The 27,255-nt window shown below is 31.4% G+C and overlaps 2 protein-coding genes across 2 annotated transcripts in view; both read right to left on the bottom strand.

Annotated features, from left to right (window-relative positions):
• Positions 1-27,255, bottom strand: part of LOC142317706 (uncharacterized) — a 63,792-nt gene that overhangs the window by 19,690 nt on the left and 16,847 nt on the right. Inside the window, exons 5-7 of the mRNA XM_075354253.1 lie at positions 25,513-25,686; positions 21,774-23,146; positions 5,667-5,673 (exon numbers count right to left, since the gene is read on the bottom strand). Coding sequence (XP_075210368.1) covers positions 5,667-5,673; positions 21,774-23,146; positions 25,513-25,686 — 1,554 coding nt within the window. The remainder of the gene's footprint in view (positions 1-5,666; positions 5,674-21,773; positions 23,147-25,512; positions 25,687-27,255) is intronic.
• On the bottom strand, positions 11,764-15,962 carry LOC142325358 (uncharacterized). Its single transcript, XM_075367032.1, has 2 exons — positions 15,792-15,962; positions 11,764-12,426 (listed from the first exon to the last, which is right to left on the bottom strand). Exon 2 carries the CDS (start codon positions 12,415-12,417, stop codon positions 12,115-12,117), a length of 303 nt encoding a protein of 100 aa, XP_075223147.1. The 5' UTR covers positions 12,418-12,426; positions 15,792-15,962; the 3' UTR covers positions 11,764-12,114.

Raw genomic sequence — 27,255 nt, 5'->3', positions numbered from 1 at the left:
TTAGTTATCATCACAGTCACGCACAACGGTTAATCAAAATCTTACATTTTATTGTCTTAAAAACAATGTCACGGAGGATTATAAGGTAAAAATACAGTTATTTAATTATTTCACTCTTTTTATAGGACCAACTTTTCGTTTGATTAATTTATATAAAGATTTATTTAATTTATTTCCTGTATTAACTTATTTTTGTTTAATAATGTTTATAATTTTTGATCAGTTTAAATCTTTGTCTCTTTGTTCTTATGTTTTCTTTAATTCTAAATCTAAATTTTATAATAATAATAAAATTGCAGTCAGAAACAATGGCTGCTTCTGAGTTTATTTTGTAGTCTAAAATTTTATTAATCATTTCAATCCATGCTTTTTTCCATATTTCAATAAGGAAAATGAGATAGATGAAATGTTACGCAAGTCAATGAGAAATTATGTGTAAGAACAACATCCTTAAAGATAATTTTATATTCATAATTTATTCACAAACTTGGACATGCTCTTTCATGAATTTTAACCTCAAAAATAAAATGAACAAAATAATAAGTTAACATACATAAGACCCTTGATGAGAATAATTAACTACAGCTAAATTTAGAAAATCCAGCACACTAACCTCTCTCTATCATCTGGCATTTACTCAAATCTACATGCAAAGCACTAGTTTGGTCAAACAAATCAAATCAGATAGTTTTTTTTTTTTTTTTTAATTTGAAAGTTCATACTTCACACATCTTTAAATTCAATGTTTTGTGCACTTAACATATTTTGTCATGCTAATCACCTTCTTTATAAGACTTTTAAAGGGGGTTATTTTTACCCTTTTACATTTTTTTTTTTAATATAAAAAATATTTAATATTAATATTAGAATATGAAGAGAAAATGGAGTTCATTTCATACAGTGTCCTAAAGATGGCAGGAATATGGAGAGAAATATAACAATTTTAACAAATGCATCATCTTTATAAAATAAATGAGTAACACACTTTTACTCATAAGCACTGATAGAAACAATATTCACGCACTTTTGATTGCAAGACAAATAAAATTAATTAGGTGTTAAAAGTTTTTCAAACAGTATACTTCTAAAACTTACCAATACTGTTTTTCTACATTTCCATTAGACAAGCACGTAATCAAGAATGTAATCATGATTACATTCTTTAATGGACAACATAATTATTTACTTAAATTGCGTTTTTTTTTTCAGTCATTAATGGCTTCTATGTAATTGCCTCTGTAGAAATTTAATTGTAAAATTAAAACTTCTTTTTATTCTAAAGCAATTTAAAAAAAAAATTACTAAATTTATTTGAACTGTGTTTGGCATTTACATTTAAATGTTTTTCATTTCCTTATTTTATGTCATTCACTTTTAACTCTTCAAAGACTATAAAAATGTATACCTATATACTATATAAAATCAATAAATTAGTTAAATGCTTAAGTCAAATTAAATTCATATATTATACTGTAATTCTGACCAAATATTGTCAATGAATCTTTTTCAAGTTCACCCTTTAAAAATTTGCATATATTTTAAATTTACTTTCATACAACACAAAAAACTAAAAATTCTTTTAAAAATAAGTTACTGATATCTTTTTTGTTAAATATTTGAGACTGTTTTTAAACTCTAAATAACAATGTATATACTACTTATCAAAGAGTTTCACAAAAATACATTCAATATTGGATGTTTAACTTGGGTAACCTGTACAGAGATGGTTTATAAAATTTGTCACCTATATTGGTATTGTACTTTTCACATTCTTTTATTTTAAATGATATTATTCTCAGTCATTTCAAGTGAAACCATCAGGTTGTAAGGTATACAGTTACTGTCTTGCTCAGAGCCATGCATGATATTATCTCTTTCAAGTTAACATTGTGAAAAATAATAAAAGTTTCTCTATTAGATACTACATGTAAATATTTTAAGTTAACATACCATATATGTATTTTCAACTTTTATGACCGCTCCACAAATCGGGTCACCTTTATCTCTATTCTTTGCATCCATTTTGTACATAATACATCTGAAAAGTTAAACAATATACTATCAAGAATGACACTTAACAATCAATAAAATTTAAGCCAACTGATAATCATCAATGTAATTCGTACTATTTGCAATGAATTTCGGCAGTCTTCCATTTATGGGCTATGAATTTGGTCCATGAATGCAACAGAATAAAACACTCAATTGTTATACAAGAATAGTTTATTTTTCACACATGACAATGCTTAATTAACCTTTTTGAAATAGGGGTTTTCAATTACTTTACTGCTATTTTATAATGTTTTTTTAAAACTATGTTTTTTAAAACTAAATATTTTACAAAGCCATCAAATTTCTCTAAGTATTTATAAACTTTTAAAAGTTAATTTTTAACTACAAACACTAAATAAAAGCAAGGTTTGTACTTAACACTTAAATAAGAATTACATTTATTTGCAATGTATTTTTGACATCGTAGCACATGCTTCTGAGTGGCCTGAAATGTTGATAAAAAAAAATTACTGTACAAACAACTGGGATCAGAATTGTCTACATAAATATTGTTAAACTGAGAAAAGCTGGCATCGAATTATTATGTTGGTCCTTTCAAGAAATTTGTCTTTTGATAACAGGAATACTAGAAATACTTTCCCTTGACACTAGAAAAGTGATCATTTATAGTAAAGGCGCTAAAAATAGTGAGGGCACAAAATAAGTAATCAGGTAAAAATGACAGAAGCTCAACTTAACACTCTGTGATTCACCATTAGAATCTACAAAGTCCAATCTTTGATCAACATTATCAAAAGTGACTGTTTATGAAATGATCCCGTTGTTTCTTGTGTTATCAACTCAGATCACTTAAAAATAACATCAACCCAATCACATGTAACCATTGAAATCACTACTTGTTATAAAGCAGTGATTATGGAATGTTAGAAAGATAAAAAAAAACAACATTTATACTTTTCATACATGTATCATTGATTAAAGAGTTCAAATAAAAATAGAATTCATATCAAACATAATCTTTATTATCTAATCCTTCTTCTTCATCTTGCTATAGGTGGTATTAAAACTGTACCAACTTTGAGCAGAAATCATAACATATCTTTAGCAGTCTCCCCATACTATCTTTCTTCTTGGTTTATAATTAATCACTTACTTCACCCATCTACCATTTTCCAATCTAGACATATGCTGAAGCCAATTCTTAAAATGCACAATTTGTTCATTAAGAGAAAATATTCTAATTTCCTTCTTATACCTATGTTCTTAAATCAGTCCCATCTAGAATAAACTTTTACTGATCTCAGAAATTGCATTTCTACTGTTTGAACGTCTGACTTAGCCCTTACATGATCAACCCATACCTCATTTCCATACATTATCAGAGGAATGGTCATTGTTTTACAGTGTTAGTGTAACTACATCCTTGTCTTATACCTAAGAAATTATCTAACAGTCCACTAATGTTAAATCCATCATTTATTACAATTTTTGTTTTAATATATAGTCCTTTAATCACTTTTATTAGATGCAGCAAATAACACTTTTTTATCATAATTTTCCAGAGCTTCTGTCTTAAAACACAATCAAAAGGCTTTTCATAGTCATTAAATCCATTGTGTGATTTCAAACCTAAATCATTCCTCTGTTCAATCACTTGATTAAGTATAGTTACATTAATAATACAAGACAGCTACCTCTACGAAAACCAGTTTTGTTCCTCTCCCAACAAAGCCTCTGACGACACATATTTAAGATCTTAGCATACAATTTATAAACACAGTTTAATAGACTTATCCATCTGTATTTTGCATTTTGTTCTGTTGTCTTTCTTAAAAAGATTTATGACCTTTGGAAGTTTCCAAGACTCAGATGCTGCACAGGACTTCTAGCATATACTGTAAATATGCAACAATCTAAAATGAAGTATCAGTCCACAGTTTTTCAAAAACTCAACTTTTATACAATCTACACCAGTTGCCTTTTTATTTCAGGTTTGTTTCAATGCCATATGATATCTAATACAAATTATAGTTACAAAGAAACAAAAAAAAAAGTTATAAACTAACAAGTAATAGTTTTAACTGTTACCATAAAATTTGCACAGACACTACCCTGAGCTTTTGCTTTACAGAGCCTACAAAATAGTTAAAACAATCAAAAAAGTTTTAAAATTGCTTGGCAGCCACCCACATTTTACAAAAATACAATAAATTAAATTTAAATAGTTAATAATCCTTGCTAGATGATAAATTCTTTAGATGCACTGACGATAAAAAAGACTTCACAAAACCCTTCAGCCGCATGAAAAACTTTCCTCCTCTTAATTTTGCTTGAATTTCTAAATTTAAAAAAGTATCTGCATCTATGGGGTAAGATCTTCCTTACTATATATTTTTGAACCACTATATTTTTGACTCGCTATATCTCTTCACCATGATTGTATTGATTTTAATCCAAACATGTACTATAAGATCTTGCTTTTGCTTTTGTTTGAAGAGGTTTAAGATCTTACAAAAGTATGGCAAAATCCATTCAATAAAAATTGGTATTGTGGCTACAGCTGATAGTGAAGTCAAAATAGTATTATATAAAAATAATTCCTATTTGTTTTTTATATAAAGAATTCCTATCATTCTTTCTGACTTTCCAATTCAGTTTAAAAGCCTCCAATTTCCAGTAAAAGCAGAAATTATTATAATAATAAATAAATCTAGAGATAAACCCTTTAAGTCGTTAGAGTTTGAAGATTTGGAAAGTGATGTTTTTTCTCATGGACAACAGTAAGTGTCATTATCAAGAACAGGGGATGCATTAAGCCTTTATATTCACTGCCCTAAACTTGAGGTCATGAATGCTGTTTACAGAGAGTTTTATGACAGCATAAAGAAAATTCTAATTTAGTATTCAGATACTTAGATTATCAGAAATTAAATAATAAACAACAGTCATAGTCTTAGATAATAAATACTATTGCTACCCTACTCATCTGTCTCATTAAATCTACGCCTACTAGAAGTTATTAAAAAATGTTTCAACACATTATTATACTATATGGGAGTTAACAAATATTTAAATAATTTAAAAAAATATTTTTGATAATTTTTGACTCAAAAATAAAAGGAAGCTATTAAAAATAAAACATTTTAAAATTTAATAAGATGTTAATATTCATATGAAACAAAAACATAAATAAATAAAAAGTTTTATCATAATTTTTTTTTTGAAGATAAAAATTTGCAGTAATGAAATTTTAGTTTGTATTGCATGGATATAATACTAAATACTCAATTATTAAATGCTAGCCATTGCACAATTATTATTTGGTAAACATAATTTATATTGTTAGCTACCAAAGATAATTATAAAAATTTAAAAAAATCCAAGTGGTTGGGTTATGCAGACACCATACTATAAATTATATGTATCAGGTAATTATAAGGATCTATTGAAGTGAATGTGTTTACCGAGTATATAATATACTTGGTGTAACAAAAATGATAACAATATGATCTAATGATAAAAGTTTTACTATAAACTTACTGAATATATAAAATACAGTAAGACTGATACACTTATCCACAATTTATTTAATCCCACAAGCACAAATATATTGTTTGTAATACTTGCTGTGTCAAGTAAACAAGCAAACTTACCATCCAACTTAAGTGAAGAACTCAGTACAATAAAAGATCTGGCACAGGTTAATAAATGTCCAGCTACATTGTTCAAAAGATATAAAAATACAATGGAAAAAACTTAACTAATATATCTCAACCAAAAATTATAAAAATTTTTAATTTTCAGAAAAACCTTAACCTCTTCAATTTTTAAAGTACTGCAAATGAAGTACTGCAAGGTAAACAGCAAACGAACAAAACATTCACTCACTGATAAAAACATAGCAATATAGAAAATAAACTGTTACAAATATACTAAGAACTAAATCAGATTAGCTAGATGCAGCTTCACCCACAAACAGATTCAAAGAGCACTATTGTTAAGACTCATGTCTCTTTTTCTTCTTATTCATTTGTAAAAGTAAATAAATACATAGATCATCTCTTTCTTCTTATTCATTGGTAAAGGTAAATAAACATATAAATTGTCTCTTTCTTCTTATTCATTTTTAAGAGTAAATTTGTTTATATTCAGATGGCCTATGTTACCATCTGATATTTTATTGTAACAATTTATCTAATTTATTGTATTGTTCAGTCTTCATTTACACTTCATACTATCATCATGTATATACTCATCAACTCATTGCATATTCAACCATGTAATACTTTATAATGTAAAATTTAAAGATTATATTAGATTATTTGTCATGGCTGAAGAAGACTATTATCTGAATTATGAACCAGCAAAATTAAGATACAGAATTAGTACACCCTAACTGAAGTATTAAAACAAAGTGATTATTGATTTGAACATTTGGTCCTCTGACCTCAGATATGAACAGAAATTTGAAGATCTTCATATCCAACAAATTGCAAACGTGAAGTGATCTCTAATTGGAATTATAGATATTATATATTTGGGAAAGGGTTTCAACAATTTATATCTATTGCATCATTAACATAATATCATTTTAATTAATTTTTTTTACATTTAATTTATATTATTTACGATTTATATTATTAATTTACGTTAATATTATTATGGATAAAGAGCAATTATTACGACAAAGAAGGCTTCTGTTACTAGAACTTGAACGTTCACTGACAAATTTGATCCTTTACAAGGTAATAGTCATGCCTTACAAATTAAATTAATTTATTAATTTCAAGGGAAATCAAGAAGGTTCCTCGACCAAAACTTGAAGTTTGATGATGATGTTTTTTTCATTGGATTGTATACAAATCGATGAAAACTTGTGTGTTGTAGAATGTAAATTGCAATTAATAATAATTTTTTTTTTTTTTTTGCAGAGGGAGGTGGAAATGCATTTACGCACAGTGTTCTGCTGATGGTATTATCCAATCACTACCAGCAAATTACTTCTTCCTTCTTTTTCCTGTTTAGCCTCCGGTAACTAACGTTTAGATAATTCTTCAGAGGATGAGTGAGGATGATATGTATGAGTGTAAATGAAGTGCAGTCTTGTACATTCTCAGTTCGACCATTCCTGAGATTTGTGGTTAATTGAAACCCAACCACCAAAGAACACCAATATCCACGATCTAGTATTCAAATCCATGTAAAAATAACTGGCTTTACTAGGACTTGAACGCTGTAACTCTCGACTTCCAAATCAGCTGATTTGGGAAGACGCGTTAACCACTAGACCAACCCAGTGGGTTACCAGCAAACTACTGACTAAAAACCATCCCCCTTTCTACCAGGACTCAATCTGGAACCGTTTAACACATTACTTCCAGTTGAGTCCATCTATACTAGCCTGATTAGGTGCTACCTAATTTTCAGGACTATCCCAGTCAACATTATTGGTCCTGAGAATGTTGCCCACGAATCGGAATACACTTCCTAGTTGCTCAGATTACAGAGCATCATCGCAACCACATTGTGGAGGTACATCACATGCCTTGCGGTACATCGACCTCTGGTCTCGTGGACACAGGTATCTTGCCATGCGACGAACGTGCGAGTGCGTTCCTCGTTGGCAATGGTCTCCCAGTCTTCGGCTGCCCTTCGCCTCCTGTAGATCACCTGGCGCTCCCTTGCCAAAATAGCAATGGGTATGACGCCGGCGACCACCACTACTGCAGGCTCGGAGACCGTCCGATACGTGGAAGCGACTCGCAAGGCTGCGGTGCGTTGCACCTGCGCGAGCCGCTTCCGGTTTCTTGCAGCTCTTAATGCCTGAGCCCACACTTCCGATCTGTATAACAGGATGGAATGCACCGTGGACATCAGCAATCGCCGTCTGCTGGCCTTCAGTCCACCGACATTCGCCATGAGCCGGCTGTGAGCAGTTACGGCTCTCGCAGCTTTGTCGGCGACTCTCCGAAGCTGCTCAGCAAAGCTGAGTCCGGTCAATCATCATACCGAGGTACTTTGCGTCCGGCTTGGTCTCGACAACCTCTACTCCGACCCGCAGGGAGAGAAGGATGTCGATACGCTTCTTTGTTAGAACCACGATCTCCGTGGTTGTTAAGAAATAAAACCTTTAAAATGGAAGAATTCGTTAAAGCGTTGGAGAAAACAGGCAACACAGCGGCTGTTCCGGATGAAATTCATTATAACATGTTCAGGCAGCTGAATACCACTGCAAAACGCAGATTGTTAGAACTATACAATCAGATATAGCGGGATGGAATATACCCGCAGCAGTGGAAAAAAGCACATATTGTTCCAGTACCAAAGAAAGATAACAATTTGACAGATCCCAATAGCTACCGTCCTATTTCTTTGACGTGCCCTATAGGAAAAATACTTAATAATAATAATAATACTTAATAATACTCAATAATCGACTCGTTTGGTTTTTAGAGAAAAAAAACCCTGATATCTTCACATTAAGCAGGTTTTCGGCAATAACATTCCACCACTGATCAAATGATCAACTTAGAGAACATTATATATAGCAGTGGTAAATCCGGCGACTTGACTATCCGGCCCGGAGTACCATGTAACGATGGTAGATTTTAGAGCGAGTATGGACTTTAGATGATGTTGATGAAATAAAACAACTCTTTGTTGCCTTTGAATTGTTATGTTTAATATGTCGTTACTCATGACATAATAACGAACATGACAAAACTAAATTGACAATAATAAATATATATATAATATTTATTATTAAAATATATAATAATAAAAACAGCTATGGTGAAGTACATATTACAACGAGCGATTAACGCTCTTAATGAAGTTGTAAGGAATAATTGATTTCAATTTTCACCAGATAAAACGTGCTGTGAACACTTCTGTAGGAAGAGAATTCCTCACCAAAGTCCTATTCTGACCATCGAGAACAATCCGTTACGATATAAAGATAATGTGAGATTTTTAGGACTGTTATTGGATAAATCCCTTACGTGGGGATTACATAAACAGGACGAGTGATAGATTCAAAAAAGCTCTAAACATTATTAAATGTTTATCCAATATCATTTGGGGCTCAGATAAAGAAATATTATTGAAACTGTATAAATAAAGCATTGGTTCAATCGAAACTTGACTACGGATGCATTGTATATTCATCCGCTAGAAAGTCGCATTTAAGAAAGTTAGACGTAATTCACAACAGCGGAATAAGATACGCGACAGGTGCATTTCGCACAAGTTTGGCGACTAGTCTAATGTCTGAAGCCGAAATAATGCCACTAATTTATAGAACAGATTCTACTGTTAAGGTATGCAGCAAACATATGGGGGCTTTTCCTACCCATATAAATAACAAACTTTTTAACAACCATACTTTGGCTGCATTATATGAACATCGTGCTACCTACTCAAGACCAGCCGGAATAAGGTACCACGAATTAATAAGAAAATATGAAATTGCTATACCACAGGTTTTAACAATTTCTAAGAGAGAAATACTGCCGTGGCTTTTGCCAGCGGTAAATATACAAGGTTGGATCTCTCTCAGGAAGAAATAAAAAAGAAGCCAGCAGTAATCATCCAACAGGAATTTTTATCAACTGTCAGCAGTTACGAAGAACATATTAGAATTTACACTGACGGTTCTAAAACCGAACATGGTGTTGAATGCTCTATATATGTAAATTGAGAAGCCCACTTTTGGAAACAGCCTGATATGGCCAGTATCTATACGGCAGAACTTACTGCCATCCAGCAAGCTCTTCGGTACACAGAACACTATTGCGAAGAGATAGCGGTAATATGTTCCGATTCTCTAAGTGCACTTGTTGCAATTCGAAACAAGAACATTAAGGATGTTCTAATTACAAAAATCCTGTCCATTTTGTACGATCTAAATCAAACGAAGACAGCGAATCGTATCTGTACGGACTCCAAGGCATGCTGGTATTGCAGGTTATGACCTGCAATACCAGCAGGTATTGCAGGTATAAAAAAGCGCAGACGAAGCTGCCAGAAAGGCGACAGTCTGCGATAACGTGGATGTAATTCCTGTACGGGTGGCAGATGTTAAACACTATCTAACACAATAAGAAAAGGTGGAATACTGATTGGAGTTTAAATACAAAAATTAACTCAGTCAAAACTTCTCCATATAAATGGAACAGCGACGTGAAGTTGACTCGCTGAGAACAAGTGGCTGTGACCAGACTTAGAAACGCGCGAATAACAAATTCATATTTGTTAACCGGCGAAGAAAGACCAATGTGCAGTGTTTGTAATAAAACACTTATAGTTAATAATGGTTATACAGTTATAGTTATCTAATGGAAGAGTGTACCATATATATGAGGACCTCAGAAAGAGGTTCCGGCTAAGAAATGATATTGCTGCTGATTTGGAAAATGGAAATAAAGAAAAAATAGTTGCTTATTTATACACCAGTGGTCTTCTTAAAAGTCTGTAAAAAATGAAAATTTAAAGCTGTATTAAACAAACTCTAAGGGGTAGTTTTTATATATATATATATAAGGGATTCTCGAAGTGTGGCACGTACAGTGACGGGAGGTAGCCCTCTTGCCTAGGCCGCCCGGGCTCGCCTGCATGCAAGAATAAGGGAGTCGGGATGTGTCCAATGGACAACGGAGGACAAACACTTGCGTGTTTGTCCTCTTAGCTTACACACTTGCGTGTGAGAACAGCGTTACAGCAATTCAGTCAAGTATTCCACCAAACGCTTTACCTTAAATGCTAATAAACAATACAAAGAAATAATCTCATTTGTTATTCAAAATTTAACTCTGGGCATGCTTGTTTTGTAATTTAAATCATCATTTATAACATTGTAAAGAATTTTTAAATTTGTCCGTCGATGAACGAAGAGCCTTTTTGGGGCATAATAATTGTTGTTTTATTAGTTTGCATAAAGGCCATTCTATTAATGAATATTATTCAAATAATCTATATAAGATTTATACTGAAAAACATAATACTCTCGTTCATATGGATAATATTAATGATTCTAAATTAGAAGGCAATAAGTCTGAAATTAATACCTATTGTTCATTTAAACTACAATCAAACAAAAATGTAATTTTATCAAAGACTATATGTAACACCAATGATACATTTGATAATACTCATTCATGTAGAATCTTAGATTCTGGCAATCAGGGGAATTTTTGCACATATAAATTTGCCAGAAAATTAGGACAAACTTATTAAAAACGATCTCCCCATTTTAAGTATAAATAACTTATTATCTCAATCTGAATACAGTGTAACGATTACATTGCATTCTAGATATAATAACTTTTCATTCGAATTGCAATGTGCTGTTTTATCATATATTACCGACAGCCTTTCATTACACACATTTGATATTTTTCATCTCACACTATCTCATAATATATTGCTAGTAGATTGTAATTTCAACATAAGTAGCATTAACATCCCGACTGGAGCTCACTTCCATTTGAATCTTATCTTACCTGGGAAATTTATTCGAAATTCCAGATAGTCTATTATTCAGGAAACCAAGTTAGGATACATACTCAGTGCTTGCCTTCCTATTAATGTTGTTTCACTAAATATGGATGTTTCACAATTTGAATAGCGTGAAATAAACAAAGAAACAATGCTCATAATTCAGTCAAGAATGATTTAATAAAACAATAAGTGGACTGTAAATAGATTAGAATACGAATATATACATGTCATAAAAAGACTTGAGTGAAATGATAATAAGTTACATAAAATAAAACAAATAAGATATAAAATTGTTAATAATGTCGCTAAACGGGCGAGTTGCTTACACAGCAGATATTGCGCGAGAACTGACTGTCCAGCAGTCTGCGTGTATACCCCCACTTAAGTGACGTATGAGCGTAAACATACCGGCCACCAAAATATATATTTTTGTATATACTTTTAAATAAAACTAGGTATAGTATCTAAAATATTCAGTGATAAACAATAAAATCATTGGTCAAATAATAAAAAATATAAAATAATCACTAAAGATACAGGCACAAAAATAACACAACTGAACACTTGTAAATAGTTAAACAGAGTAAAATAAAATACACAAAGTTATCCAGGGTTATCTGCCACTGGTAATTTGCAAAACTTATTGATCGATCTCTTAAAGACACCTTGATTGTTATGTAATGTCACAACACGAACAAATTTGTCAGAACCAGAATGAGTCTCTTTGACTACAGCTAACTTCCATCGCAAAGGTGGTGGTAAATTATCTTCTTTGACGACTACGACGTCACCGACTTTGAGGTTGGATTGTTCAGTTGCCCACTTCTGGCGTTGTTGAAGGGAGTTCAGGTAATCAGCTGACCATTCTGCCATATTTGTTGAGTCATTTGCTGGACTCGTTGCCATCAGTTCAACCTGTTAACAGCTAAGTCAGTTAAGTCAGGATCAGGAATTGCTGTTAAGGATTCTCCTATAAAGAAATGTCCTGGAGTTAGATAGGATATTTCTAGAGGATTGGCTGATAATTTGGTTAAAGGTCTTGAATTGAGACAGGCTTCAATATGTGCTAATAAGGTAGTAATTTCTTCAAAGGTTAAGGAATTATTCCCAGCTACAAACGTTTTCCAAGTTGATGAACATTTTTTGATCCAGAAAAGAACTACACTGGATTCTGTCCATAGGTAAATTTTGTTAAATTCAATGGAAATTGTTTCTATAATTTTTTTTATTAAACGAGAAAGTAGAAGAGCTCCACAGAGCTCTAAATGCGGCAGCGATATTTGCTTTAAAGGTGACACCTTACATTTTGCAGTTAACAGTAACCTTTCTTGATTTGTCAATACACCGAATGTAAACCCAAGCACCATAGGCTCTTTTGGAGGCATCTGAAAAGCCATGGAGTTGGATATTGATAGATTTTTCAGGTGATAAAACCAATCTATCGATCTTTATTTTATTTACTAAAGGAAGCTGACAGTAAATATTCTTCCAGTTGTTTTGGTAGCAGATCATCCCAGCCTTTTTGGTGGTTTATGGGAGAGTGCAATCTAAAGCATCAAATATCACATGCGTCGCATAGTAGGGCAATCAATCCTTAATTTTGAGTAATTATATACAGTTTTAACTCAAATTGAAGCCTGTCTCAATTCCTGTCCTATTTTCGTTATTTCCTCAGATCACAGATCCAGAATCTTTATCACCAGGACACTTTCTCATTAGATGTCTACTCACCTCTTTGCCTCAACCCAGTTACAAAAAAATTTATATTACCTGCTTAGGACAATGGTCTAAGGACTATTTACATTATCTTCAGCAATGCAATAAATGGCATTTTCATTCTTGTAACCTTTGTGTTGGAGACTTAGTATTAACACAAATGAAAATTCTTCACCCATGCATTGGAAACATGGGATTGTCACCCACATTTATCCGGTTCCAATAACTTAGTAAGGGTTGTTGGTGTATATAATATTAAGGTCAATTTCAAAGACCTGAGCCAATCGGGTATTAGAGATTGATGCCTATTACCAATCTCTATAATGGTTAATTTAATGTTTATATACTTAATCTGTTTATACTAATCTCATATCTTGTTAATACGTTTATAAATATTGTATTACTATTTATAACCTAATCTGCATATGTATATTAATTTATTTATAATTTCACATTCATATTACTTTTACACTCCTAAACAATCTACAGACTATATTACATACTTGTATATTAAAAGTAATATTACAAGTATGATACATACTTGCACACAGACATACAACATATATATTATGTTTTATTTATTGATATATTAGTGTGGTGCATTAAGACACCAGAGTTAATTTATTAATTGACGTATGAGGAATGGATTTCCCAAGATTTATTTATTATTTAATCTATTTATATGAGATTATTACACATAAAATTGTCAATGGAATGAGTTACTCGCCATTGGATACATCTTTACAGTAGATACACGGACAACACATTAGAAGAAATCCTAGATCTATATGATTGTAAATATAATTGAAACGTTCAGATCACTGATTTTGATCAATTTATATATTCATATATACACACGCACACACACAAACAAAAATTTGGTTTATAAACAAAGTTAAGATAACTGTGAGCTTCATAACTATTACTTATTATATAATTATTATTATTATTACAATGTGAAAAATGAATGTGAATACAATTTCAAAATAAATTATAGATTATAATATTTACCTATTTAATTATACTATTATTTATTTAAGCAATATGCATAATTAGCAAAGTTTACGTAAAATAAGGTTTATGATAATAACATAAATTAATATTTATTATTGTTAAGATACATTACAGATTATATTATTTACTTATTATTCACAACTGTATGATTCATGTATTTACAATTATATTTTTAATTACACAATCATATAACTTAATGTGAATATTATTATTTTCATTAATAATATTATTAAAAAATCATCTGATTTTTGACAGGCAGTTATGTTAAGACTTGTATTTTTCTTCTTATTCATTTGTAAAAGTAAATAAATACATAAACTGTCTCTTTCTTCTTATTAATTTTTAAGAATAAATTTTTTTATATTCAGCTGGCCTATGTTAACATCTAATCTTTATTGCAACAACATATCTAATTTACTGTATTGTGCAGTCTTCATCTACAATTTATACTCTCATCATGTATTTACTCAACTCATTGCATATTCACCAATGTAATACTTAATAATGTAAAATTTAAAGATTATATTAAGTTATTTGTCATGGCTAAAGAAGACTATTATCTGAATTATGAACCAGCAAAATTAAGATACAGAATTAGTACACCTAACAGAGGTATTAAACAAAGGCAGTTATTGTATAGCACTTAAATTATATTACACTCTAGTTTATATTTCATGCAGAATATGAACACAACAAATCGTTAACTTGCTTGAACTCGCTACATCACATAAATATTTAGAAAATTACCCTGCAGCTGTTACTAGTGAAACAAGACTCATTTGAAGAATTGTACAAAGGAAATGGTAAACAGGTAAATATAATCAGCACCAGTTTTATTGATTAAAGAATAATTTTAATGCAGATGACATTTAATAATGCAAGTAAACAAGATATTGGACAAAGATTTTTTAAATTTTGTTACTAACATCTAATAAAGATACTTGTAGATTATAAAGAAACTAACAGATGATTTAAGCTGACTTTAAGAGACCGTTACCAAATTAAGTTCATTAGGATTTCTGTTAGGCATAGCTTAAGAAGACCTAAAAGTTGATAAATTATCCATAATAATTGGATTTATTTACAATGAATTAATAAAGTTTTATTTAATTGTATTTCAAGCAGATAAAACCATTCTAAAGCAACCTGAGAAAATATTGCAAGAACAGAGATGTTAAGCTGTAAAGGATGTTTGCTGAATGAACCTTTTAAGATTTAAAAGATAGCTTGTTGTTGTGCATAAAATAGGACAAAAAATTAAAGGAGTTGTTCCTTTGAATGAATCTAGCTTAGGGGTAGATGAGGATATGAATAATTATATATTTAAATTATGCCATTGTTTTGAATGTCTCATATTTCACGAAAATTGACTAAACGAGATAAAAATTTATTATGGTCCTGGTATAGATTTTAAACATGAAATTTTGTTTTGATAGAAATTTATAGAAAACATTTTACGAATATTTCAAAGTGAAAACTCATGAATATTCAACGGAAGTTTACTTAAAACTAACAAATTAACCGATATTGAATTTCAAATGAAAAATTACCAAGCTATTTAAGTTGCAATAGCTGTTATCAGAAGCGACCCTCCTATTTGCAGAGCAGCAAAGATTAAAGAAAACCCGAAGACATACAGAGGCATCAATGGATGCAGATAGTCACTGCTCAGGATGTCCAGTTGACCAACAATCCTTGTCAGATCAACATTTTGCTTTCTGTTGAAACTGCAATAAGGAGAAGTACAAGTTTGTTGTATGATTACAAATGATGATTTGACATGATTATAAATTAACAGCAAATAATTTCTCTTGAAAGAACAAGTCCTTACTAGTTAAAGGGTTTTTATCCCAGTAGTTGTTGCCACTTCATTGCTGTGTCTCTTATAACAAAAACTCAAAAATGAATGTCTAAATAACACCAAATACAAAAAAGTATCTTTGCAATAATGAACAAATGATTAGAGTTCTATACATTTGATACAGATCCTGTGAAAACCTCAGTTTGTAAAGAATTCAAACTGGCATAAGGTACACAAGCAACCACTGGTTTGAAAAACACCAAAGCAGACTCAAATCACAACACTTTTGATCAGACGTATCAGAAAAAGGACCTAACTAAGGAATCATTCTATGTTATTTCCTAAAGAAACAAAAGCCTAATTTTCAATCAGTTTCTCAATGATAAATGAATCTACCGTATAAAAAATGCCAAGCTGGACCAAGATTAAAAATCAGAACTTTCAGATTAACAGGCAGTACCACTTATGTTGTTAATCAGAGGATGATGTAGTTAGTTCATGAAAATTCATAACAAAAGAAAATAAATATGTAATTGATTTTCAAAAAAATTATTAAAAAAAATTACAACAGTTGTATTCATAAAGACGTTTTGTTTTATGAATAAAGCTGTTGTGATTTTTTAAAATCATATAATTAAATAAATATTTGTTTATTTTCTTTTACTTATGTTAATGTCTGAAAATGAGATATAGAGCTGTTTTACCCTCACCTTCTGCAACTTAAGCTTATAATGCTAAGAGGGATTCATTAACTTTGTCAATTTTTGGTACCATCATTTCTTCAAATGTTTGATCATTCTGTGGAGCTGCTAAAAGTAAGCAGTATGTTCTGTGTTCAAGAGACAATAAATTCAAGACAGCAAAGTTTGCAGTGTATTCTACATGTGTAAATTGTAATGGATAACATTACTCAAGGTTATGAAATTGTCCCATTTTTAAAATTGAAACCACAATTCTTCAGATGTTTTGTGAAATGTTAGTTGTTGTGATGTAATTACTAGGTTTCTAAACAGTTACAATTTTAAGATATCTTTTGCTAGAGCATCATTCTGTGACAGTCTTCTCAATTCTTGAGTAGTACAGCAATGTAGATTCCACCAGAAATATTTTCCATTCTGGATGAAATCTGTATTAAAAGACCACCTTTTGGGTAATTTAAGACTTTTGTATTCTCCCAACAATAATGAAAGTGGCTCATTTGAAATATAGGCACATCCTGCAACAGTCAGGAAATTTCATTTAAAAAAATGGCCTAAAGGTAGACCAATAATTTTTCAATTTATTATTGAAAAATTATTTTTTATTAACATATAGATCTGGAATAATGCTTCTTTAAGCCCACTCAAGCAAATTTCCATCGCTCATTTGCTTGTTAGATTCCAATTTTATAAATGTTTACAATCACAAACACAGATACAAGGTGTGGCTATTAAATAACGAGAAACTAATGCTGTAAAATATTTTACATTTAAACATATTTAGTTATTATCCCTTCAAAATACACCCTTCTTCTATCCCTACAATGCTCCATGTGAATTTTCCATTGTTTGAAATTGTGCTGGAAGTCTTCTTCTGTGAGCTCTTTCATGACGCGTACCGCTTTTTCTTTCACAGCTTCAACAGTCTGAAATCTTGTTCCTTTTAATGCAGATTTGACCTTGGGGAACAGATAAGTCACATAGTGCCAGGTCAAACGAATAAGGCAGCACTGGGATGTTATACTTCTAAAAAGTGTTAATAAGTCTAACACTGGGATGTTATACTTGGCCAGAAATGTGTTGACAGACAATGCGTTGTGCTGATGAAAAACCCATGACTTGTTCTTCCACAATTCGAGTTTTCTTATTTTCACGGAGTTGAGCAAGGACCTCAAGGTAGTAATGCTGATTAATAGTTTGATGTTAGGAACCCAATAAAAGTACACAATCCCATGAATATAGAAAAATACAATCATCGCTTTGAATTTTATTTGCTCATTCGAGCTTTATTAGCTCTCTGTGAAGTTTTGGGGGCCTTCCAAGCATCGATTGACGCTTAGTTTCTGGATCATAAGTGAAAAACCAAGATTAATCAATCACATGTTACCACTCTTTCCAAAAAGTTTGAGTTATTTTCAATAGCATTCAGAGTCAGAACAAACATTTTCACGAGCTTCTTTTTGTTCAATTGTGAGAATTTTAGGCACCATTTTCATGCACACTGTTTGCATGTTAAAATTATGTAAAATTTGCCTTTTGCATTTTTTGTCAATTCCTGCAGTTTCAGCAATCACATGAATAGTTAACTGATGGTCAGATCAGATCAGATTACCAATATTTTCAATATTTTATCTGTTTTTGACATGGAAGGGTGACTTGTGCAAACATCTTCAATGTCTGTCTATCTTGGAAACACTTAAACTACTCAACCTGTGCACATGCCATACATTTATGGCAACATTCATTGCCATACTTTTTTTTAATAAAAGATAAGTTTTAGTAGTGGTTTTTTCAAGTTTCATATGAAATTTCACGACAATTCTTTGCTCTAATAAAACATTTTTTCAGCAAAACAAAAAACAGATTTAATCCAAATGAAGGCCACGGCCAGACTAATATGTCTACAGAAACTGTAGTTGCAACAATCAAAAGAGAAGGTTTCACTCTACACAGCTGTTGGTCATACGAATTGGCACATGCCCAGTTCTTATGTTGCAGCATTAGTCTCATTATTTAATAGCATCTCATTGTCTCTTTATGATGTAATTAACTCAGTGGATTTTATTATTTTAAACTTTTACTGTGTATTTCTGTGGTTTTTTTACATGTGGAAGTGATTAAGAAGACACATTTCTTTATTTTCAAATTCTTGTTTTTCATTGAATATTCTTACAAGTAAAAATGAATGAGGCTTAGTGTACATCTAGGCATACATGCCCGATATATTTTTTTACACGCTTTTCTTTAATTCACTTTTGTTCTACGATGTCGTACACTTGTGCAATAGGTAGGTATGCACAAACGATTTATACTTCTTTATATGAATGATTTATCCAAAATTATATTGTGTTTTGGGGGTACACAAAAAGCTTTTTTTATTTTTTTCAATCGTAGAAATTCACAAGAGAGTGTCAATCACAGTTTTGTTCAATAGTGCAATGTTAATTCAGAATGAGAACACCAGTGCTATTAAAAGAGCAAGAAGTTCGATTGACACTTAGACATCACAGATTTGTACAGCAGAGTCAACTGGAGTGCAAGGCTGTATTTGAAAGTGAATGCCAATGCTATTTAAAGCATAAAGCTAAAATTCGTGCAGCAAAGTCAACTGTCGAGCACGAGGCTCGATTTGCAAGTGAACATCAGAGTTTAATGTTTTTAGACTTAAAGAGACCGATCCTCAAAGTAATATTAGAGGATAGAAGTATAGTGTCGAGGCCGGCAATAAAGCACCTTGGCATATGGATAGATACCAGGTTAAGATTTAGCACACATGCAGTAGAGGCAGCTAATAAAGCCGATATTAACAGATTAATAGCTGACCTCCTACCTAATACTGATGGACAGACTATACATTGGAGAAGATTATTAGCGAGAGTGATGTATGCTACAACGCTGTATGGGGTAGAGCCTTGGGCTGATGTAATGAGATTTGCAAAATATCGTGGAGACCAGTCGGTTCATAGACTGTTGTCTGCGAATCATAGCAGCTATAGAAGAGTCTCTAAGGAGGTAGCTGAATCCTGGTAGGTGCAACGCTGATAGATTTGGTTATTTTGCAGAAGAAAAGGCCCCTGTCATTGAGACAAAAAGCACATAACATACCAGATAACAGAAGAATTAATGGAGATTTGGCAGGAATGATGGGACTGAGCCACTAAAGGTCAGTGGACCCATGGCCTTATAAGCAACATTGGGAGTTGATGAAAGATAGATACATGGCTCGCTGAGATACAGCTTAACACAGTTCCTGGTGGGTCATGGCAGTGGATTGCTGCCCTGACTGCGATGAGGAGACTCTCGCCCACGTGCATTTTTCTTGCCTGCGCTTTGATGAAGAACACAGGGAGATGTTAAATATGTTAGGCTTGGAAGACATGTTACATCCACAGGACACACAAAGCATAATGCTAAAAGGAGTTAAGAATGGAAAGTGCTTGAGAACTTTGTTAAGAAGGTACATATTACCTTAGCTGTTGATAAGCTACATATTTATAAAGAGTCCTGCCAGGAAATGAAATGTCAGAAAATGCCGGGGTGGATAGATCCATGGCTGAGCCCTTAGGGGAGCCCCCGAGCATGCAGGGGTTGCCTCTGCGCAATGAGGCAGTGGGCACTCCGCATTTCGGTGCCTGAGAGCATGACACTCCTCTTTACCAGACATAATGCTCTTCGTGTGTGGTCCCAGGAGTTTTTGTCGGTAGGATGCGGGCACATATAGGCATTTAACATTTAGTTGAACCTGTGTGAATCACACTCCTCCACTTGTGGGGGGGGGTACATAAATGGTATTTCTCAGACTCATTGGAAAAAGAAGGAAGATTTTGGAAGAGATGGATTCACATAATAAATCTGAAGCCATTCAGTTTCCTGCTGTGTACAGCTACGGAATTGTTGAACAGCAGATGCTACCTTTGATTCTGTCATGGACATCGCAGTGCACAAAATGCAAGGAAGTATTGATGACTATGCTGTTGTCTATTTGAGTCCAAAACTCTTTGCTGAAGGGCAGCATATGTTAGCTTCAGTAAATTTAGATCTCTTGATGGACTTCAGATTGAAGTATTGGACAATTCAAAATTAACTGGTAAAAAACCTTGTAACAAGGATACTTTATAGAAAATGGACTGTAAATTTAAATATAATTTGATTAGTCTACATATAGGGATAAATAATTTAGTTTAATTATAAAATTAAATGTGATTAATTAGTTGATATTTAAGCATATACTAGAAATTAATTTTTTTAAATTTGATATTTGTTTGATTTTTATTTTATAATCCTAAAAAAATGAAAATATACTAAAAAATTGTAATTACATAATATGTAAAATTTACATAAAATTTACTTTACTAATTACCTAGTGTTTCATAAAAATTTCATTTACTGTGACTAAAAGGTATAAAAAAGAAAATACAATTTTTTTAAAACATGCTTTTTATAAAAACAAAAAAATAAATATTTAAATGTCATACTAAAATGTAAAAAAAATTTCAAAAGTATAGGACTATGAAAACTAAGTGTAGCATAAGAAATAATTCAATTCAATTCGACGAAAAAAAAGATCTAATGTGTTACCCAGTAAACATAAATAGATAATTTTGTTTCAACAAAATAATTTGTATAAAATTTTCTATTTTCGCAAGACTACAATGAAAAACATGAGGCATGTTTTCATATTCAATATCTACAGAAATTCTTTAAATATGATGCAAAATGGAAATAATAAAAATACAGATTAACACAACGTTTTTTTAATTTGCAATATAAAACAAATGCAAGATTTTAAAGATGTTCATTTAAAACATTGTAAGTAATGGGAGTAATATGGCTAAATCACATTTTATCCAATAAAAGGAACTAAAGACAAAAACGAAGTTATTTTAAACAGGTTTTCAAATTCTTTAATATTGTAATATAACATTTTGCAAGAAGAAAAAAGAAATTATATTTATAAGATTAATTAGATATCACAATTTTTATTGCACTATTCAACAAAATAAATTAAAATCTGTATTATGAATAACTACTACTATAGATCTGATCTTGTTACAGTTGTATTTACACTTTCTGTAGTCTGTTCACTATTTACACCATTCACAAACTGTTCATTCAATGTACAGTTATCTGATAAAGGAACTGAATTTGAATGCGTTTTTATATGCTGCGTTAACCCACTACGAAACCGGAATGTTTTTTTACAAACAGGACAATTATATGGCTTTTCTCCAGTGTGAATTCTAACATGAGCTTTTAAATTATAAGGCTGAGCAAACCGTTTGTCACAGTGCATACATGAAAATGATTTTTGACCAGAATGAGTCAACATATGCTTCTGTAATGCACTCGGTCTAGCATACATGTTAGTACATAGAGTGCATGAGTACATTCTGCGTTCAAACATAACTGTATGAACTTTTCTATGCTGTATCAAAGCAGATAATGTAGTAAATATTGATGTACAACTTGAACACGGATACATGCCATCACGTGTAATAGCGTGAGTTGTTAACCTCGTATGAGTTTCTTTATGGCGTTCTAAATTCATTTTAACATTAAATGATTTACCACAAACAGTACAAGGGAATGGTTTCAAATCTGTGTGAATTATCATATGCCTATTAAGATTTGCTTTTTCTCTAAATTTTTTATCACATACTGTACAAGTATAAGATTTAATTTCATCATGACACATTAAATGCTTTCGTAAATCAGATGCATCATTGAAAGAAGTCTGACATATTTTACATAAAAGATTGTTCGTATCAATTGCTTCATGAATAAACTGATGCCGTTTCAGTTGTACTTCAGCGCGAAAAAGTTTTTGACATACTTCACATTCAAATGGCTTCTCATCGGAATGTGTTGATATGTGAACTCTTAAACTTTCTTTAGTTGTAAAAGATCTGTTGCACACTGCACAAGTAAAAGGTTTACCTCTAATATGAAGAGCAATGTGTCTTTTAAGTGAAAGGTTGTTTGTAAACAACTTATCACATAATTTGCACTTACAAGGTTCAATAAAATCAATGGAATGTGTTTCCATATGAAGCATAAGTGATTTGTTTTGTTTAAAAGCTTTACCACACATCCAACAGGAAAAGGGTTTATTATCACTGTGAGATAATTTATGACTCTGTATATGACCTAACTGTTTAAATGACTTCCCACAAATATCACATTTATATGGATTTTCCCCAGTATGTATTCTCATATGATGTCGCAAATTACTATGATCGGCAAATGGTTTAGAGCAAACCGTACAACTGTATGGCTTCTCTCCAGTATGTCTTCTCATATGGCGGTAAAGATCATATGTCCGACTAAATCGTGCTTCACAAACTGTACAATGATGTCGACGTGAATCTGTTTTTCCAGCATCTTGTTTGTTTGATTGGCCATTAACCTATAACAACACACAAAAACTTAGTTATATTACATACAATTTCCAGTACAATATTGCAAGTCAAGTAATATAAAAAGGCCTTGCTACAAAAAAAAATTACATAAGTACATTATCATGAGTACAGTACAGGTTATAAATAACATATATATATATATATATATATAATATAAGAGGTTTGATAAAAAAATTCGCAAAATTTTTATAATTTCCCAGGCTCTGTACAAGTCCAATTATCACAATTTTTTTTTGTTGTAGAAGACACAATTTTTAACTTGTTGAAAAAATTGAACAAAGAATTTACTAGTGGTACAAATGTTTCCAAGAGGGCCATGAAGATGTTGAAGATGATGAGCACCCTAGACATCCCAGCCCATCAACAAACAATGACAACATTGAAAAAATGAAGAAAATGATTATGGACAATCACTGAATCAAACTATGTCAATAAGGATTACTACATGAAAGTTCTATGTCATTTGCGTGAAGCAATTTGAAGAAAATGCCTAGATTTGTGGTAAAACAATTCATGTTTAGCTGTACCTGGATAATAAACCTGCTCACATTTCGCTGTTGTTTGTGAATTTTTGGCCAAAAACAATAGTTATGATGCATCAGCCTCCACTGGCCATGGCCACCAGTGACTTCTTCCTGTTTCCAAAGATGAAAAGAACCATGAAAGATGTTTTTTCAACAATGAAGTGGTAAAGACCGAATCATTGAAAGACTTAATTGCCATACCAGCAATTGCATTCCAGAGTTACTTTTATACATACAGATTTGAATACTAGATTGTGAATATTGGTGTTCTATGCCGGTTGGGTTTCAGATAACCATATATCTCGGGAATGGTATACTTTTTTTTTATCATTCAGGACCACCATTTAGTGTCACTTCAGAGGATGAGATGAATGACAATTTTTGTAGCACGTAAAAATGCTATACCTGATCAGGATCTCCAGATGAAAGGCTGAGATGCTACCACTCATGCCACAGAGGCCAGGAGGAATGGTCGACCTGAGACTATACAAGACTACATTTTATTTACATACATATCATCCTCTGAAGTAATACCTTATGGTGGTTTGAGGCTAAACAGAAAAAAAGGAGGCGATTCGAAGATTGGAAAAACTACTGCCAAAAATGTATTATATTTGAAAAGGAGTACTTTGAAGGTAACAAAATCAATATTGATAAAAAAAAAAATCAATACTGAATCATTATTGAATTTTTTCAGAAACAAAAATTCTGCATATTGTTTGATCAAACTTTGTGCATACACACAAACCAGATTCCCAACAACTGAATGACTATGGAGTGAGGAGAAAATAAATAAAACTTGAAAAAAAGGTGTGTTCAGATGAAATCTGTAGTATACAACAAATTTTTATTTAATCATAATTATATTTTATTTTAACTAAGTATTGTCTGTTTTGCTTTCTTTCTTGTGAAGGGATGCATCATTGTAATATCAATATTGCTAAAAACAGGTATCACATACTTCTTAAAAGAATTAATGAAACATTCGTGTAAATTTAGAAACTTTTAAAGGATAAACTAAATACTCTATAAATTATTTTACCCTATTTATGATGATTGCACACAAAAAATGAGTAAAATTAACCATATGAAGCTTTGCAGAATGCTGCAAGGACTTTTAAATATAAAATCTTAATTTTTACATACATCTTCCCATGATTGTCTATTTCCACTGAAATTGCTGTTCTATTCTAGATTACAAGCTCATAAGATACAATGAAAATCATGATGATAGTTGAATGCCAATCTGAAACAAGTCTTCTACAAATGTTATGTACAATATAAAATGTGTTAGGTTAAATATGTTGAATCAAAATCATCATTTGAAGGAGATAAAACTAGATCTGATTAAGTCAGGGATTATTGTTTTAATATCCAAAGGTCAGAATTTTAAACAAAAACATTAACAGTATTAGAATTATTAGAAATGGGTATTGGTATGTCTTCAAAAATTTGATGATTGATAAATCACCTAATAAACATTTGAAGATTTTGTAAGAAAACATACTACAGACAAGTTCAATACATTATATATCTTACATATTGGCTTAATCTAACCACTTAGTATAAGGTAATATATATAACACATAGTTTCACAACATAAGTGAAGCAACATGTTATAAGTACTCGTACTTGTTAATTTACACAGACAAATGTTCTTGTGACTGAATGCAAGTAAAGCAACTGAGTAAAGTGACATAATCAGAAATGATGTATCTGAATAGCGATGTTAATACATGTTTCCTAAACTACAAAGCACAAACGAATTATGTGCTATTTTAATTCCAACAAAATTTGTTGTCATTCAGTTATAAAATCAGTATTAGTACCTCTGGAACAGATACATTGGGTGGTAGTGTCCCTGATATCCAACCACCAGCATCAGATTCATCATCTTCTTCTTCCTCCTTCTCCACTTCATCATTTGATAATTCTTCATTTTCATTTTTAAATGAATCATTATGAGCCGACTCAACCTTCACAAATACTGCCTGTTCACGATCCTAAAACAGACAAATTTGTGGTAAATATAACTAAAAATCCAAATGTCCACGTGTATGACTGTACTGATGATGGCTTTAAACTGAAAGATCATTGGGCCAATCTGGATAATTTTTTACAAATATTTTTATGAACTATGAGGATACTTTAGTTTAAGGCAGAAATTTAACCAAATAATTCCATTACTAACTGGGTTAATAGTAAAGTCTAAACAGAAAGCACATCTTACAACACTTTTTATGTAATATTTTGAATCGACAAGTACAAAACAAATTCAGAAAAACTGAACTTTGATATTTCATATAAAATTGGATAAATTGTTCCCAAGACAATCAACTATTTTAATAATATATAATATTATATAATTGTACTAATCTCCAATGGTAAAATATTATAGTGGAAAACATATGGAACACATATTTTTGAAGTCTTTTTTTATATATTTTTTTGCAAGTGTTACAAAAATTTACAAAAGAAGACTTTTTTAATGTTTTTTCTAAGCGTGATACTTTTCTCTACACTGACTTTTTTTTGTGTAGGTTACAGATCTGTAAATATAATCTTTCATAGATGATTTTTAATAGAATGGTACATTAAAGGTTCATAAAAGATTCAAATAATGTTATGGGATGTCATATTTACATCCCAGGTAGCCTAGGATAAACTCCAACAGTTATCAGCTGGCATATTAACACTCTCCATTTGCCTTTGAAATTGTTTTCCAACACTGTAATATTTTGATGACGATGTTTACTGCCCCAAAGTTTGCCAGGAAGAAATCCAGATATGAATGCAGGAAATTAACTTTTACTGACATATTTTATCGCATAGTTCTGGTAGAATTTATCAGTTTATCCACAATATAAGAGTATTTGATTATGGCTATATATTAATGAGTATATTTTGTGGTTTATGAATACACAGAAAATAAAATACACTTGCTGCTTGTACAGCTTTCAAAGATACTTGTGAAAACTTTCTGTGTAAAGCTGTCCAAGCAGCAAGTTCTACATCAGTTAACATTAAACGTTTCATCTCTGACCAGTTCACTTATCCCTTCTTTAATTCTTGGTTCACATAATTTAGGGAATTGCCTTATGTACAAGAATCCTTGAATGTCCTTCTTCATAACGTTTACAGAATTTTCTATTAATTCCAGATTGATATGAAGGCACGGTAGTAATATTTTTTCTTACAACATTATGCTTACAACATAATTCTAATCCCTAGCTCAGCTGTCCTATTTAAAATAAAACTACAGAATTTTATATCCTCTAACTGCATGACTAACAAAAGAGCTATTACTTTTAAGTATCCACACACATTCCAACTATGCTTTTTATAATTTACTTTTTCAATAACAATTTTCATTAACATAATTTTCTTTCCATAACAGACTGGTACAAGAAAATATTTATTACATTATGAAGAAAACTGTTTTTAAGCTATTTTCAGAGGATTCAATGAAAAGATACGCCTCAGGCTCATGAACTTGCCCTAACTATGACATAAGCTCAGCAATATCTGTACACTAAATTAATTTCTTCAGCAAAGTAGAAAAATGCTCTGTC

Source organism: Lycorma delicatula, chromosome 1, assembly GCF_047948215.1.
Source record: "Lycorma delicatula isolate Av1 chromosome 1, ASM4794821v1, whole genome shotgun sequence".
NCBI lineage: Eukaryota > Metazoa > Arthropoda > Insecta > Hemiptera > Fulgoridae > Lycorma > Lycorma delicatula.
This window is presented reverse-complemented; position numbering and strand designations above follow the sequence as displayed.